The 17349-nt window shown below is 38.6% G+C and overlaps 1 protein-coding gene across 2 annotated transcripts in view; it reads right to left on the bottom strand.

Moving 5' to 3' along the window:
• Positions 1 to 16174, bottom strand: part of COBLL1 (cordon-bleu WH2 repeat protein-like 1) — a 140277-nt gene extending 124103 nt beyond the window's left edge. For both annotated transcript variants that reach the window (XM_012729345.1, XM_012729353.1), the window contains exon 1: positions 16118 to 16174. In XM_012729345.1, the coding sequence (XP_012584799.1) occupies positions 16118 to 16140 (23 nt within the window). In that variant the 5' untranslated portion in view covers positions 16141 to 16174. The remainder of the gene's footprint in view (positions 1 to 16117) is intronic.
• Positions 16175 to 17349: the final 1175 nt, after the last annotated feature.

Genomic DNA, 17349 nt, shown 5'->3' with positions numbered 1-17349 from the left:
TGTATTTTTAATAAGATTGAATCATGTTTTCATTCCAGTCAAAGTGATTTTATTCCATGAATATAATTTCCATGTACTGTATAGTAATATTTTCAATACAATTAGCCATTGGTGCCAAGCCCAATCAGTTCCTGCCACATACTTAACTTTCAATAAATATATGTGGAATGAAAACTTAAATTTCTTAACAATCAATGAACTATTGATTTCATCAGAAGATTTCTTATTCTTTATCTTGTTACAATATATTATGTATTAAATAGCTTAAACTGAGTTTTCCCCAATTAATCTAAATTGCACCTCCCTTTGTCAAAATGTTTGTCTACAGGCCCACTTCTTCAAGCAAAGGCGCCTGAGAAATCCCAGTTCTCTCACCCTCCACAATCACAGCAAAGACTAATATGCAGAACTTCCCAGGTCCAGGTTTCCCTAGTGCCCCAGGGGAGACTAAACCTGAGCATCTGAAGGAATGTGTGCCTGCAGTCGATCTAGGTAAGTTCAGGAACACCAGGCTTCCCAGTTCATTCTAATAGCTGGCCACTCCTATAGTCCTCACCCCGCCCCTTCCCCCAAGAATGTCTCTCTTTGTCTCTCTTTGGCATGTCTGTCTCTGATAGCAAGTCACAGGCCATCCCACACAGATTTCTGTGAAACTTTCAATGGTGTTAAGAGTTTCTAGCTGTGGAACAGACCCAGAGGCTGGTTTTTTCACTGCTACACTCTAGGTTGTCTTTCAGGTCTGGAGTCACATTCATTCAAATCTAAAACTCATACTATTTCATGGTTAATGATTTCAGTGGGAATAGTCTGAATGTTTAACATAGGTAAAAGGTTAAAATATAATGCAAACACAGGCCAGACACACATCTGGCTTGTTATACAAGTATTTCTTCTTCCTCTGGTCAGTAGCTAAGTTTTGAGACTGACAATTCTACAGCATTTGTAGAAAAATATCACACTTAATATTTTTTTTGTTTATAGGAAGCAGAAAATATGATTTTAATGATACATACAAAGTTGTTTTAATTTTTTTGTAAAAAAAGTCTGATCTATGATTCTCATGGTGTCTCAAATTTTAGTTTTTTTTTTTGAATGGTGATATTCTCATGTATGCAGAACAAGTGAAATTTTTTTGTCACTATTATCAGTCCTAAAAATAAAAACAAGAAACACAGAGTTACTCTCACTTTCCACAGGGTGAAATACTAAAAGGTAGAGCAAAATGCCTCCAGTGGGAGAGAGAAAGGAAATGATCACCTTGGTAGCACATTCCCCATCTCAGAGGGGGCATTTTCCTCCTCTGAAAGGGAATTTGAGCTTTCATTAAGATTAGTACCCATTTTATATTCAGCACTCCAACAACAACTTGTCCACATCTGGCACTGGGACTTTCACAGCAGACTTTGAAGAAAGCCAATTATATTTTCCACTACCTGGGAGAAGAAAATAAGAATAGGATGTGTCTTCTCACACCTTGGTTTCCAATTAATATAACATACTAGCATTTAAATACCATTTTTCCAACAATGTCGGAAATGTTTAAAATCTATAAAAACCTAATCTATGGTGGCACAACAGGTTAAAGCAAAGCAGTATGAAGCTCTCTGAAGCCACTGCAACACGAGTTCGATCCCCTGCCAGGGAGCTGACCCACATGGCATGGCAGACCTCTCCTGACCCACCCTTTGCTCCCCTCAGCAGTTCTGCTCCGCACTCTGTCTCTGGTGAATCCTCTCGCATCCCTCCCACCATCCCCCCCAACCTCTGGCCTGTACTCGTTATGTGAGCATAAATAAATCTTTTTTTAAAATAATAATAAAAATAAAAAACGCAACCTGGAAACCTGGTCTAGGCTGGTGTTATTTCCACACTTAGTTTCCCAAGAAAGGAAACTGGATCCAATAAGGGAAAGAAAGCGCCAAATCAAGCAAGTGGCAGAACAGATTCTGTTCCCCATCTTCTGTCTTCAAATCCATCCCACAAGAACTGCCTACTGAGTTCTAATCTGATTTCCTGCCAGGCCAGTTTGTATGTGAAACCAAAACCAATGCCATTAAACGCCAGAGAGCCAAGTGTATTGGCTCACCACATCCGACAACTGGAGGTATGCTGCAGAGCTGGTGAAGAGTATTAGGCAGGCTTAAAATTTTTTATGCAAAGCTGTTTCATCTGCCCATACATTATAAGATCATTTTTAAAGGCTGTTTTTTTCTGATTAATTCTGAGTTAGAATTTCATCTTGTTTCATATAACGTAAAATGAAAATTTGTTGCTAAGAATGGAAAAACATGTCTGCTATAATAACTGCAATTTTGTGCCTATTTTGAAGTATAAGTTTGAAAAAGACTGGGGAGAAGGAACATTCAGAACTGATTTTTTTAGTATTCAGTCAACATTTGAATTTCTTCTACTCATGACACCTCTAAATTATCAAACTCTTCTTTAATGAACTAGAAAAAAATATCCTTTTAGGTGTGGCAGACCTCTCCTGACCCACCCACTGCTCTCCTCAACAGTATATTTCAGTGCATCTGCCTGTTCTGCTCCCCACTGTCTCTGGTGAATCCTCTTACCTTCCACCCCCACATCTCTGGTCTGTATCCCAGTTCTTGTATGCATATATACATCTTTTTTAAAAAAAGAAAATATCCTTTTATTATTTGGTCTTATTCTTCAGTCATTACTGTTTAGATCAAAATGCTTATTACTTGTGCCAATAAAAAACTAAATCAAAAGAGCAAAGCTCTTGATAAATTAGAATTCAGGTTTTTTTTTAAGATTTATTTATTTATGCATACAAGAGGTACAGGTTAGTGTTCAGGGGGTAAGAGGACTCACCAGGGACAGAGTGGGGAGCAGAACAGGCAGATCTATTGAAATACCCTGCTGAGAGGAGCAATGGGTGAGACAGGAGAGGTCTGCTGAGGAATTCAGGGTTTTGACACAAATGATCAGAATTCTTATGCACTAGTCAGTCATACAATTAATGGCCAATTGTTTCACTCCTAGTACCTATAACATTCTATAGATATTACTCTTCTATTATTATTCAGTAGAAATATTTAGGCTGTAAATAATGATATAGCACTTAACACCTATTAAACAACTCTTACCATGGTAGCCATTTTTTTTTAACTTTCTCTAAGTTTGAGAAGAAAATGATATTACTCAGAATTTTCACTAATAGTACTAATGGAATGCTTTTTTTCTTCTTAAATACTATTCAGGGAATAATACTAAAAGAGAATCTCAAACTAAGAATGCACTTTCAAAGTAGAGTGAAGATATTTACAACAGCCCTCTTATTGGTACAGCATTTGATGTCAGCTCAGAAAAAATTCATTGGTTCCGTGACTCTAAAAATGAGTGGTAAGTTCTTAGTTCAATATTTTGCATAACTAAACTTATATTACTCCAGAAGACAAGTAGTTCACCGGTTCTCCATCCTCAACATTGAGTTCACACAAACTTAAATAATACATAGCTATCCAATAACTAATCATTATGTATCTAGGTAGGTGTAGGAAATTAAATTAAGCCTAACAATATATAGCAAGGTAGTATTCAAGAATGGAATATAGTTTCCACTTTTTATAGTGTCTCATAGACTAGTTAATTTCTTCATGTGTATCAGGATATAGAAGTTTAAAAATGGTAAAATAGTTACTTATTAATAGCAATTGGGAGGGGGAAGGGAGGATAGAAATAAATCCAAGTAACCATCAATAGGGGACTGGTATACAAATTATGCTTCATCCTTATAAAAGCATAATACATAATCTGGAGGGGGAAATAGAGCACATGGTGTAATGAAATGAAATATCATTACATTGCAAGTGAAAAAGCAAAGTATATCAAAGAACTGTGTATTTAAAAAGCAAGCAGTATGCCTACACATATTTACTTGTAATTAAAGTTTCAAATCCAACCCGGTGTAAAAATATTTTTCTGTTAAAGATAGCATCATTATGGCCCTCCCTGGTGGCGCAGCATGTTAAAGCACTGCACTAAGAAACTTAAGCCACTACCGCATGAGTTCGATCCCTGCCTGCCCCAGAGGAGATCCACATGGTGCTGCAGACCTCTCCTGATCTGCCCGCTGCTCCCCTCAGCAGTGTACTTTATCGATCTGCCTGTTCTGCTCCCCATTCTGTCCCTGATGAATCTTCTCACCCTCCCTATCTATGGCCTGTACCCCAGTTCTGTATGAATAAATAAATCTTAAAAAAAAAAAAAGATAGCATCACTATTTTGGAGAACTAAAATCAAGTTAACCACTGCAAATTGTAATATAGCATTTTTTTATAACATAGTTCTTAAAATATTTAAATTACATTTGTGGCTTACAATATATTGCCATTAGATTACAGTGGTATAGAGCATCTACAGGGATCCACATAACTAATAACGGTGTGTGCTGCTGGGGAGAAAACTTGGATGAAAGGAAAACTTGGCGTAGGGGGTGATTTCTCACCATTTTATCATTTTTATCTTTAGAATTTTGTGTTATGTGAATGTATTGTATAACAGAAAAATTATAAAAACAAAATGGTGATCACCAGAGGTGAAAGAGAAAGCTAGGTAGGTAAAGTGGATCAATAGCATGCAGGTGGAAAGAAACTATAATTTTAGAAGCAATTATAATGTATTATACACAGATGTTGAATTATAGTGTTGTATAATGAAATACAATACAATGTTTTAAACCAATGTTACTTCAACAAGAAAAATTAATGAATACATTATTTGACCCATAAATAATGTAAAGAATTATGTCATTGACATAACTAGCAGTTTGCCTATAGATAGAGGCCCAAGAAAGCATTTTTGGTACTTATGAACTGTTAGGTCTTTTACAGAAAATATTTCTAATAACCTATGATTACAGAAATTATTTTCAAGCTCAAATCTATACATTGAACAGATTAGTTAATGCTAGTCTAGTATAGTAGGACAGAGCACAGTCACTTTTTCATCCAGCATCAGAGACTGCTCTCTCTGGCTTTCATTTTTCCATTCACTGACTATATCTTGCCCATTTTATTGTTCCATTTTTCAAATAAAAGTTTAATTGGCTTTATATTTCCATTTAGGCGAGCAGGCACCTAGATGGCTAACCAAAGAAGAAGAAAAAATATGGGAAGCAGTAATGTAAAAAAAAAAAAACAACAACAACAAGCAAATCATACGGTCTTTATGGAAAAGGAATGAGTATTATGTACACAACTGAACTATTATTACTTGTAAATAATAAAACAAAAGATTAAATAACATATATGATGTAATAACATTTCTCCCAAACTTCCCTATTTTATTATAAAGACATTTTTCTGCTTTAACATAACCAATTTGGGCTTTAAATGTATCTATCAATGAAAACTGTTTTTATTAGTAATGTTCAATTTAAACTGGCTGATTCTCTAAGATTAAGGAATAAAAAGGCCTTTATTTCCAACTCCTAAGTGTTCCTTTCTCTCTCACACCCCTTCTACTCCCATACCAATATCTGACATAGGGCTGCACAGAGATAATATGTGCAAAGCCATCCAGGAGAGCATAGGCCCTGAATGAGACTGGTCTTCACTCATTAGGCAAATCATGTACCCGAATGATCACCATAATAAACAAAGGCTTGGACTAGGTTTGATATCTTTTCACTACTAAAACAAAAACATTAACTACGAGAACTTTAAAAAAATGAATTTTTATTTTTTTAAGATTTATTTATTTATACAGGAACTGGGGTACAGGCCAGAGGTGTGTTGGGTGAGAGGCTTCACCAGAGACAGGATGGGGAACATAACAGGCAGATAAATGAAATTCACTGCTGAGGGGAGCAGAGGGTGGGTCAGGAAAGGTCTGCTGTGCCATGTGGGTCAGCTCCTTGGCCAGGGATAGAAAATCTTATGAAATACCTTGTAAAGGCATAGGTAGTAAAAGATACCAACAGTGAAATTAAATGCTATTTCAGTACTGCCTCCTAAATGCCACATCATTTGGTATGAGTGGTCTGATGGTATGAGTGGTCACTAAAGTTACCTTTGTGTTCCAACCATCTGAAATACTTGTAAGTTTCTTGATGAAAGACCTAGGTTTTACAGCAATATAAGAAAACTGTGAGTGCCCTCTAAATTCGTGTTATTCAAATAGTCATTACTGCCATCTTCAACTTTTGATGTACTTAATACCAGAGAATAAAAATGAATATGGTTACTAAAAATTATAGCAAATACTCACTTAATCCCTTCAGATAACTTTTAGAATTGCAAAGTCAAATTTTGTATAATCTGCTTAGTATTTTAAATAACTATGACTCACAAAGAAATTAAAGTCCAAAAGTGCTTTGCCCCACATATGTATATGAAATCCTGATTTAAAACTAAAAATGGGCCCTCCCTGATGGCGCAGTAGGTTGAAGTACAGTACTTCACTTCAGCCTGAGTTCAATTCCCACCTGTGCAGGAGGTGATCCACATGGCGTGGCAGACCTCTCCGGACACACCCACTGCTCCCCTCAGCAGTGTACTTCGACAGTCAGCCTGTTCTGCTCCCCATTGTCTTTGGTGAATCCTCTCACCACCCCTGCATCTCTGGTGAATCCTCTCACTGCCCCTGCATCTCTGGCCCAGTTCTGTAATGCATAAATAAATCTTAAAAAAAAACTAAAAATGCACGTACATAAATTCAAGGCTGTAAGACCTATAACCATGGAACTAAGTGAGTAAACATGTAAGAGTTACAAGATGACTAGTACAAAGATCAGGACTTTGTTCCATCCAAGTGTGAATTTTCTGCATATTTCTACAAGTCTATAGGATCACAGACAATATGTAATACTCTTAAATATTGTTCTTTTCAAACCACATTTCAAAAATTATGTATGATAAACTAGAGTGCATTACAGGCCAGCATGTGTTCTGAATACAAAATTTGCCCCCACCTAAATGTTAGGGGGAAATCAGTGTAGCATCCTTTTCAGATCACTAGTATTGACTGTTTTTCATTCAAGTGGAGTCATACCTGACTGTCCTGCAGGGTGCAGAGTTCACAGGTGATCAATTATGATAGTAAGACCCTATATTTTAGGGAAAGAAAACTGACAGTAGAGACAAGTAGCATGGTATAACAATGGAAAATCTAAATTAGTTTCCATTCACCTGTCAACATTTACTCTACCACTTTCAGCTTTGCTCTCCTAAAGCATAGCAAAAATTATTTTTGCATTAAGTTAAGCCAGCTGTTCTGTGAGTGGGGAATAATACATCTTGCACAAGAGCAAAAGATGTGGGAAGCATCCACTTGCATTATTGTAGGATACTTTGCTCAGCGGTTTTGCTGCCAACTAATAACTAAGTCGTTAATGCCTGAGAATAATGGACACTGTCTCAGACCATAAAATACAAATGCTGTCCTTTGAAACTGTGACCCTATCTCCTACCAAGTTTTACTTAAGCAGTGATACTTGCCTACCAGATGTAAGGGAACAAGAAAGGAACAAAGGGTTTTGTCTCTCTGTGGCATTTCCACTGTGTGTATATAACTCCCAACCACTGAGCACAAAAGAGAAAATAAATTCAATGACTCATACTATCTTCACAATTGTTGATTCAATTGGTCTAAAAAATTGCAGTATAACCATTAGGCCTGGCAATGGCACAACAGTAGTCATTTTCAGATTGAGGAACTCAATTTCCTGTTTTTCCAGTACATCTGAACTGATACATGACAGTAGCAGCTGTTAAAACTCTGGCTCCTGTCACCACTATTCCCTTTGGGCTCATCTAATACTTCCTCACTTCCATTTCTCCAGGAAAAAAAAAAAACAGCAAATGTACATGTAATAGCATGTGTGCAGGTTTGGGGCACAAAAAACCTCAAGGTAGGCCTTCCTGGTGGTTAAGGCACAGCACTATGATGCTATCTGCAGCCACTGCAGCACAAGTTCAGTCGCCAGACAGGGAGTTAACTCTCACAGTGCAGCAGGCCTCTCGTGTTTTGCCTGCTGCTCCCCTCAGCAGTGTAGTTCAGTAGATCCACCTGTTCAGCTCCCCAATCTGACTCTGGTGAATCCTCTCACCCCTGTACCTCTAGCCTGTACCTCAGCTTCTTGTATGCATAGATAAATCAATCTTTAAAAAGAAAGAATCCTTAAGGTAGTAAATGTCCCCATGTATGTTTGAGCATCTTACCACTTACTTCCTGACAAATATTTTTTTTATATATACAAGAACTGTAAGCTATAAAGTATATTTAATTTTAACAAATGCACCAATTGTATACCTATTACTTGATGTTAATCCCTTAAAATAATTACACCTAGAAACAATGCATCAATTACACTATCACAACAATATATTCAGATGCCTGTAGCCTTCAACCTTTTTTAAAGTCAACTTATACATCATACAAGAAAATCAGAACAACATTTCATAGATAGAATTGCATTCTGGACCCAAATTATTATAACTCAAATTCTGATTCAATCCCAATTCAGAGGCAGATTTTCAAAAATCATCCTCCAAGGTATAACATTGTACTCTTCATTCTGATCAAAGATATTTTCTACCAGTATGAGATAACCACAAAATTATACTAACACATACTTTTTAAAAAATAGTTCACATTTACTCTAAAGCTCTAATTTTAATTGAGGAGTCTAATAAGGTAGGAAAAGGAATAAAAACAAGAAATTAAAGTGAGAGATTCTGGAGGTAATTCTTTTCACTCACAAAGGGCCTCACAAACACAGACATGAAAGACTTCATAGGGGTACATTTTTTTTCCCTAAGAGATTAAGCAGTTAAAGAAACTGGCCACTATCTGTAGTGTATAATGCTTTCTTCTTACAAAAATCCTAAAGGCTCCCTCGGAGCTATATCCCTCAACTACATCATGAAAAAAGGTACAGGTATAATCAAGAGTACTTTCCCACACAGGGCACCACAATTACTTGGAACTCAAATACCTTAATTTATTGTCTGTGAAACTTGGAAGTTCTGATCTTTGTAAAGATTTGTAACTATTTAAAATGTATCAAAGGTTACAAATAGTACTAGTTTTCAGCCTTCTATGAGTTAAGCTTCAACTGTTTTTTTTTTTTTTGCTTTTGCATTCTTTGCTGTCTTAATACTAAGCTGAACATCCCAATTAAAACACTTCGTCAAATGACTCCACAATTTGACTTCACAGCTTTTTGTCTATAGTTAAGTTTTAAACTTATTTAAATTTATAAATAGCACTTTGAATTTTAAACTACATAAAATAAAGATAACCTTAATCTATTCTAGCATTTTCTAAAGACTAGTCAGTATTTGAAAACTTTTTCCAAGGGATTCATTCCTCAGATATGAAGTTTGCATGCAAACACTGAAGCTATTTGGCCTTTATAAATAGTCATGGGAAACTTTTTTCTCCCATACTTTTAGTTTGTTTTTATTGTAACAGATGGGGGAAAATTTAGCAGTCATAAAAAATAGTCTTACAACTATCATACTAATGTTAGAACACTAAATGCTTCAGGATATGCAAGATCTTTAGCAACAGCAAAACTACTTGCTAGAACTTACAAGGTTTGGCTTTACTCATAAAACAGATAGATTAAAAAATATATAAACTATAATATATGACAGCAATAGAAAATATGTTCATGCATGGATACGGATGTGTGTCAAAATTTTTATAGAACAGAAGAAATTAACATTCAGAATATACAGCAAATTCTTAAGATGCATTAAAAAAGCAACAATCTGATTCAAAAATGGGCACAGAACTTGAATACACTTCTCAAAAAAAAGATTAAAAAATAGCCAATAAGCACATAAAATGATATTCAACAGCAATGCAATTTAAACTACAATGATACCATCTCCTGCTTACTAGGGTGGTCCCTATGTAGGCAACAGAAATTACCAAGGGTTAGTGAGTATGTGCAGAAGTCAGAACCTCTGCACATACTATAAGCAATGTGAAAATGGTACACCCGCTAAGGAAAATCGTATGTTTGACTTATAAAAAATTACAAATACGATGACCATGTAATTAAGCAATACTGCTTCTGACTTCTGGTAACATAACCAACAGATATTTGTGCATGTGTTCTTTTTTTTTTTTTTTTCGTTTTTAAATATTTATTTATTTATTCATACAGAACTGGGGTACAGCCAGAGATGCGGAGAGTGAAAGGATTCACCAGAGCCAGAGTGAGGAGCAGAACAGGCAGATCGACGAAGTACACTGCTGAGGGGAACAGCGGGCGGGTCAGGAGAGGTCTGACTCGCCATGTGGTCACCTCCGGGGCAGGCGGGGATCGAACTCATGCGGAAGTGACTTAAGCTTCTAGGTGCTATGCTTTAACGAGCTGCGCCACCAAGGAGGGTCCGTGCATGTGTTATAAATGGCATTATTCACAGTAACTAAACTATGGAAATAACACATTATCCACCAAAGGGTGAATAAATGAGCAAAATGTGATATTAATGTAATACACACAGTGAAAAATTATTCACCCTTTAAAAAGGAAGTAAATGCTAATATATAATTCAACATGGATGAACCTTGTGGACATTGTGCTAAGCAAAACATGCCAGTCACCAAAAACAAAATAGAATCCAGGTGCCATGGGGCACCTGGAGGGATCAAAATCATAGCCATAGCAAATAGAATGGTGGGTACCAGGGTTAGGGGGAAGAGAATGGGTATTTATTCTCAAATGGGTATAAAGTCAGTTCAGTAAGGTGAAAAGTATTCTGGAGATAAATGGTGATGATGGTTGTACGGTAACATGAATGTACTTAATATCACTCAATTGTATATTTAGAAATGGGCAAACTGATAAATTTCATATGCTTGACCACAATAAGGAAAATTGGAGAAAAGGAAAAAGAGAAGACATGGAGGGCTTGTTTAAACCTTCTGTATATAGTTCGCTGGTTTATGTTGTATCTTTAGTTCTTAAGTGAATTAGGCTATTGGATCTCAAGTTCTAAGCAAAAGCATAATACTTGAAAGCTACTATCAAAGAAGTATTTCCACACTAACACCTTCTTTTGTTTTTTCCCTAACAGCAATTTTCTTTAGCAAAACTCTTAAAGATCAGAAACCAATCTCCTAGTGCCTAGAAAAAAACCATGGCTTACGTAAAATAAGGACTCAGTTTTGACTAATTAAGTGGAAGTCATCATAACAACATGAAGCTTGGCATTATTACTTAAATACACCTACCATTTCAATAATAAGTTCATAATGTTATTCAATTATCTGGTAGCACATTGAGAGAAAATTAAGACTTTGAATAAGAAATCTAGCATTGTCTTAAGAAGTTTTTCTTATTTGGGAGTTAAAAATATCCTGAAATATTTCTGAAATTATGCTATCCATTTAAATGCCTTCTCATCACAAATGTAAGTATAGATTATTACATGACAAAAGACTGTCATTTCCCAGGAGTTAAAGTAAATCATCACAAACAGATGAAAGTTTGTAATGATGAAAATGTTTTTGAAGACATAAACCAAGTATTTAAGTTCCTTTCAAGTGTTAGGCATTGGACCTTTTATATGCATTAGAATTTGTAGGAGTTTTTTTAAAAGTATAATATGAACATGACTTTTAAAAGAATCATGACAGTACAGCTACAAAAGTCACTCTGAGTATTCTTTAGTCATTCAGTATAATCCATGTCAGCACACATCCTGGGAGGTCACAGGCCTAGAGGTGAAGAACACTGGTTCAGGATTCAGACTGTTTCTATTATTCTTTCATCTCTTTTAATTGAGTGACCTTGCACATGTCAAATAAGCTGTCTGAGCTACAGCATCCACAAATGTAAAATGGAGTGGCAAAAAAAAAAAATAATACTGTAAAGCTCATAAACAGACTATTTACAAAGGCAAATAAAGCTAGCCATTAAGATTTTGAGTTTCCTAAAACTGTTCAATACCAGCCTTCATTCCATTTATGACTTCTCAGATGTCAAAGCTATTTAATGGCTTTCAACTCTGGTTGCATATTAATATTCAAGAATTTTAAAACTCTCTATGGCCAAGGTCAATTAAAATTATAATATGTAGGAGTGTAAGATCAAGAGTATTAGTTTTAAAGTTTCTCCAGGTGATTGCCATATTTACACCTAATCTAAGTAATTCTACTTCTCAGTATTCAAAAAATGTTAGCAAGTACTCAGTTCATAGTAAAACTTTAGAACCCACAGTGCATCCAAAAACAAAGCAAAGAGACCAGTTGCTAAATTATCCCTTAATTTTTACTGTATTTTCAAGTAACTCCAAAGCAACAAAACTCCAAAACAAAACTATAGAGGTAGGTTTTTTTCAGTCTATGCCTGAAAATTGTTTTAGGATCAAAATATTAAGGTCTTTGAGCACAAGGTCAAGTACACTTTTGACATTCAAATATCAAAGAGAAAAAGGAAAGCATATCTGTCTCTGCTAGTCAAAAAAAAAAAAAAAGCACTAGTAGTTCAAGGTAAGTACCCAACTTGATGTCAGTCAATCATGTATTGCTTCTTCTATGTGATTCATGTTACTTTAATAAGTACCAAGATAGAAAATTCGGGTAATTTCACTAGTGGGTAACTTCACTAACAGCACAGAGGACACCTTCCAAAAAAAGTCTACCAATTTTCTAATTGTTATCTCCAATTACTTTGCTCTTTTCAATAAAATACAAACCACCTGGTATTTCTACTTTACAGAAAGAGATAAGTATGAATTGATATACTTTATTATAATTTTCATCTATGTCACAATGAAAATTAAACCAGTCGATGACTGAATGTTTTGTTAAAATACATACATGCCATTTACTAATACAGGTGTATGTGGACACTTACATATGATACACAGATCAATATCTTAGAAGTGAATATATATTATATATGATTGCATACATTACATATGAGTATATAACATGTATTTGATAGTTTATTGAAACTTTAAGCTAAATGGAAAACAAACTATTGAGCATGCCAATGGCTCTGACATCTAAACTCAGTCTCATTCCAAAAGCCAAATGCAAGCCTTTAAGCTCTAGAACACCTGACATAAAATGAATACTTCTGTGGGCTATTAAGGGATATGATCTAAAATGGTAAAAGATTAAGATAGTGCACAGAGTTATAGATCAAATACACTCAAGATGATCACTAGATTAGACCCCTTGAGGGCAGGGACTCTGGCCTTAAAGCAGCCTCAACTTTTGTTGAGGCCACAGGTTAAATTACATCATAACCATAAGGAAGTTTCAACTTCTAAGCATTATTGCTGCCTCCACTGAAACTTTAAAAATTGCCACCTACTACAGTATCCACAATATTGTATGATGCTAAAAGTGAGATAAATGTATGATATCTCTGAAATCATTTTAAACAAATTATCCCTCGCAACATTATAATTGCTATTTAGAATGCTCAAAGAAAAATTAAATGGCCACAGAGCCAACAATTACTTTTCCTAAATAATCAGTCATTTCCATAATATACAAATTTTTACCTGAAATACTTCACTCAACTGAATTAATAACTACGCCTAAGTAACTTACTAAAACATAAATTATATCATAGTGTGGTCAGGAAAAGATTTAAAGCAATTACTGCCATGAATTAAGCAACTAAAGTCCTAGGTTTTTCTTCAGGTTTTGCCACTTAATTTGCTCTGAGCTGCAGCAAGTCACCGAGTCTCTAGATTTCAGATTCTCCATAAAATATGTATGGAGTTGCACTACATTTCTTTAAAATGATCTCTTAAAGCAATGTAAATATTAGGAAATTATAGAGGAACTCTTTAGAAGATAATGTTCAAGGGTATGGACCAAACTAGGCCTCATAAATTATTGGCGTGAATCCTGATTTAGTTTTTCAGCATTTTTTTTTTTTTTAAGATTTCTTTACTTGTGCATACGAAACTGTGGTACATGCCAGAAGTGCAGGGCCGGTGACAGAATTTACCAGAGACAGAGTGGGGAGCAGAACAGGCAGATCCACGAAGTACACTGCTGAGGGAGCAGTGAACCGGTCAGGAGAGGCTGCCGCGTCTGATTTAGTTTTATAGTAAAGAATTTACTTCCCAACCCTAATATTTTAATACATTTATAGAGAATGCTCCTTCACACCTTCAACATACTCACATCTAGGATTTTTCCCCCCACAATTAAAACCTTATATATTTCTGTCTCCTCCCCCACTCCCCCAAAAGAACAAAAGTGATGTTTAATATTTAACAATCATTATATAAGTTGGGAATTGACAAAGTATACAATTTGACAAGTGGAAGATGACGAAGTAGGTAACAGGTTTTTAATTTTCAGTTATTGGTAATTTCTCTGATTAGAATAATGTAAAATAAAATGTTAGAATAACTCCAATAGTTATTTTAGACAAGAATGTTGAGAAGTTTTTCAGATGTTTCTCCTTAAATTTGGGAAGGGAAGGGCAAAGTTCCTTTTTTTCATAGTTGATAAATTACAGAAAGAGCTTTATAGTTTCTTTTTTAGCACAAACTCGTCAAATTAACCTTTAAATTTTCTAAAACGTCAAATATCTTACTACTGTTGCGCTTCACAGTATAAATCTTTCCTTTTCTTCACAGAATCAAAAAATCGCATCTGTGTATTTTATTAAAAAGTATTATTTCTGATCACCTGCAAGCATATTTTGTATTTTTAAAAATGGTACCTTACTTTAATTCATTTTCAAATCTACCAATTGGATTCTATCTTACTTTGTGGTACACTGAAATCTTTTGCATCTCCATTAAGAGAACTTTGTTTTTATTATGTTCTGTTTCTTTCTACCAAAGTATTTCTTTACTCATACACCCTAATGTGAGAATATATGGTATATACAACAGTATCTAACCCATGAAGAAACTGGAAAAGAATAGGAACGGAAGTCAACAGTAATGGGATTGTTTGCAGAAGGAAGAAGATAGCTAATTGGAACAAAATGAAAGAATTCATACACTACATGTTTCCTCTTCTTAAGAATTATACTAAATATCTTTTAGATTAGTCATTTTGCTTTGAGACTTCTCCATATTTCCTCTAGACAACTGCCAATGTTCAAATGGTCTCTGATGAATAAACATGCTGTAACTTGCTTGTAAGGAAACGCCTATCATGTTCCAGGGGAAAATGACTTTACATCAAGAAAGCTACAACTCTCATTCATTAGTTACAAAGTCGGTTTTCCCTTAATGTTTCAATTTCTGAACGCTCATCTCTTAAGGACATTATAGATGAGAAAAGAAACTAAGGAGGAAAAACTGTACTACATACTTTCAGAAGCTCATCCAGCACCCATTAACTCTTCACTGGTTACTAACATGTAGGTTATTTCCAGGTTCTCCTCATCCTTTGCAGAATTACCTGTTCTATTTATTCAAATGTTTAGCATAATGATTGTTAGCGTATCTGGCAGGAAGACATATTTTATTTACTATTAACTCATCCTTGTGACAGTCCCCTTCCCCCCTTCTCTCCCCAAACACGTGAGGATACAATAAAAGTATCGTTGTTTGCACTCTGGCTTTGCGCTTGGCTTTGGCACCGGCAATTGGCCACAGGCACACACACCCCCAATCAGAGGCGCTCCAGCCCGCTCCCGGAACTGTCATGCGGGCTGACAGCTGGCACACCCTCCTTTCGCTCTTAGCCCGCTAGCCCCGAACCCCTTCCTCACAGTCACCTTGACTTTGCCCACCTGCCCGGACCTCAGACATTGGCCACGGAAACTTTTTTCCCTTCCCAGGAGCTCACTTACAGGTATCGTCCGCCGCTGCTCCAATGTCCTAACAAGGAGCTCTTTGTTAATACATTTTAGCCCCAATTTTTCACCCAGTTCTTGGCATTCACCAGCCATTCACCCACTGAGGAAAATAAATACAACCCCAGTAGGAAAATAATAAAAAACGAGCAGAATCCCCAACGCGGACGGCTTCGGAGGAGGCCGGGAGGAAGCCACCTCTTCCACCGCGTGTGGGGTGGCCAATGAGTCAGGCCGCGGGCAGGGCAGAGAGTCCCCAGCCAGGTAAACGGGTTGAGGCCTCGCTGCCCGCGGGATCCCGGGTGAACCGCGGCGCGGCGCGGCGCTGCGCGGGCTGCTTACCCTGCCGGGGCGGCGGGCGGCATGGGTGCCGCCGGGGTGTCCTGCGCGCGCGGGGCTCTGCAGTCCATCGCCCTACGGGGCGCTGCGCGGGCTACAGCTCCGAGTCGGCGCGTCACTGCTGGAGTGGGAGAGGCCGGCGGGTCAGGGCGGGACCTGCGCCTCCAGAGGCCCGAGCTGGGCTGTCTGCGCGTCAAGAGCCCGCCCGAGCCACCCAGCCCTGGACCCGCCCGCTCCCGGGTGCGTTTCCACCTGCGGGCCCCGGCTTCCCGCCCCAGGGTGGTATGGTCGCGGCCGCGGCGGGTTCTAGCGGCCGCGCGGAGCTCGGGCGGCAGGAGGCGGCGCCGCAGCCCCCGCCCCGTGGGGTTTACTGGGTAGCCATTTGGCGCCTCTCGGGGAGGGAGCGGAGCTGCCGGGGCTGGAAGGAGGAAGAGCGGGACAAGGGCAAGGCGCGCGGGCACCGCTGCCGCGCCAGCCGCGCACGCACCGGCTCCTCCCGCCGAGTTTGCGCCGACTAGACGCACCCTGCCAACTTTTCGCCGAGAAAAGTTGGGAGGGCCAAAGTCTCCTTTCTTGTTCAAGGCTCCTACTTTCTTTCCGAAAGGAGACAGTGGCTCGCCTGTTCTTTCCCGCGGCTTCCTGTCCTGCTCCTCCCTCCCCCGGCCGCGCACTCTCGGCTCGGCTCTCAAGCCGGGACGCGAACGGGCAGAGAGCGACAGCCACTCCGAGGCGCAGCTCTGTCCCCGACCGGGCAGGGCCGTGCACCTCCCAGCCGAGCCGGACCACGGCCGGGGGCTCGCCGGGCCTCTTCCCAAGCAGGCTCACTCACCCTGCCCCATGTCCCTGCCCGGAGCCCGGGAGCCTGCCGCCGCCTGCGCCGGACTGCCACCCAGAAGTGGCGGCGAGGCCGGCGGCATCCGAGCGAGAGAGGCAGCGAGCCGGAGAGAGAGAACGGGGCGGGAGTGGGCCAGGACGCAGCTGGAATTTACTACCCCCTAGGGCTTTAGGGCTTTAGTGCTTTAGGGTCTGGCGGCGGAAACCAGCGCGAAAGGAAGCTCGCAGGTGGTGTTCCCTCCGGTTCTCACCGCTAGGGTGTCCCTTCTGGGAGCCCCGCACGCCCAGCCCAACAGGTGGGGAGGAAGGGAGGGTACCAGCCCGGCGGGGGCCGGAGGGGAGGACCGGGGCAGTCACGGAAGTGGGGAGAGAACCTTGCAGAACGGGGCCTGCGGCTTGCC

This window comes from Condylura cristata, unplaced genomic scaffold, assembly GCF_000260355.1.
Source record: "Condylura cristata isolate star-nosed mole 26May11 unplaced genomic scaffold, ConCri1.0 scaffold00002, whole genome shotgun sequence".
Classification (NCBI taxonomy): domain Eukaryota; kingdom Metazoa; phylum Chordata; class Mammalia; order Eulipotyphla; family Talpidae; genus Condylura; species Condylura cristata.
Note: the sequence above shows the minus strand (reverse complement) of the source record. Positions and strands in the feature narration are given on the sequence as shown.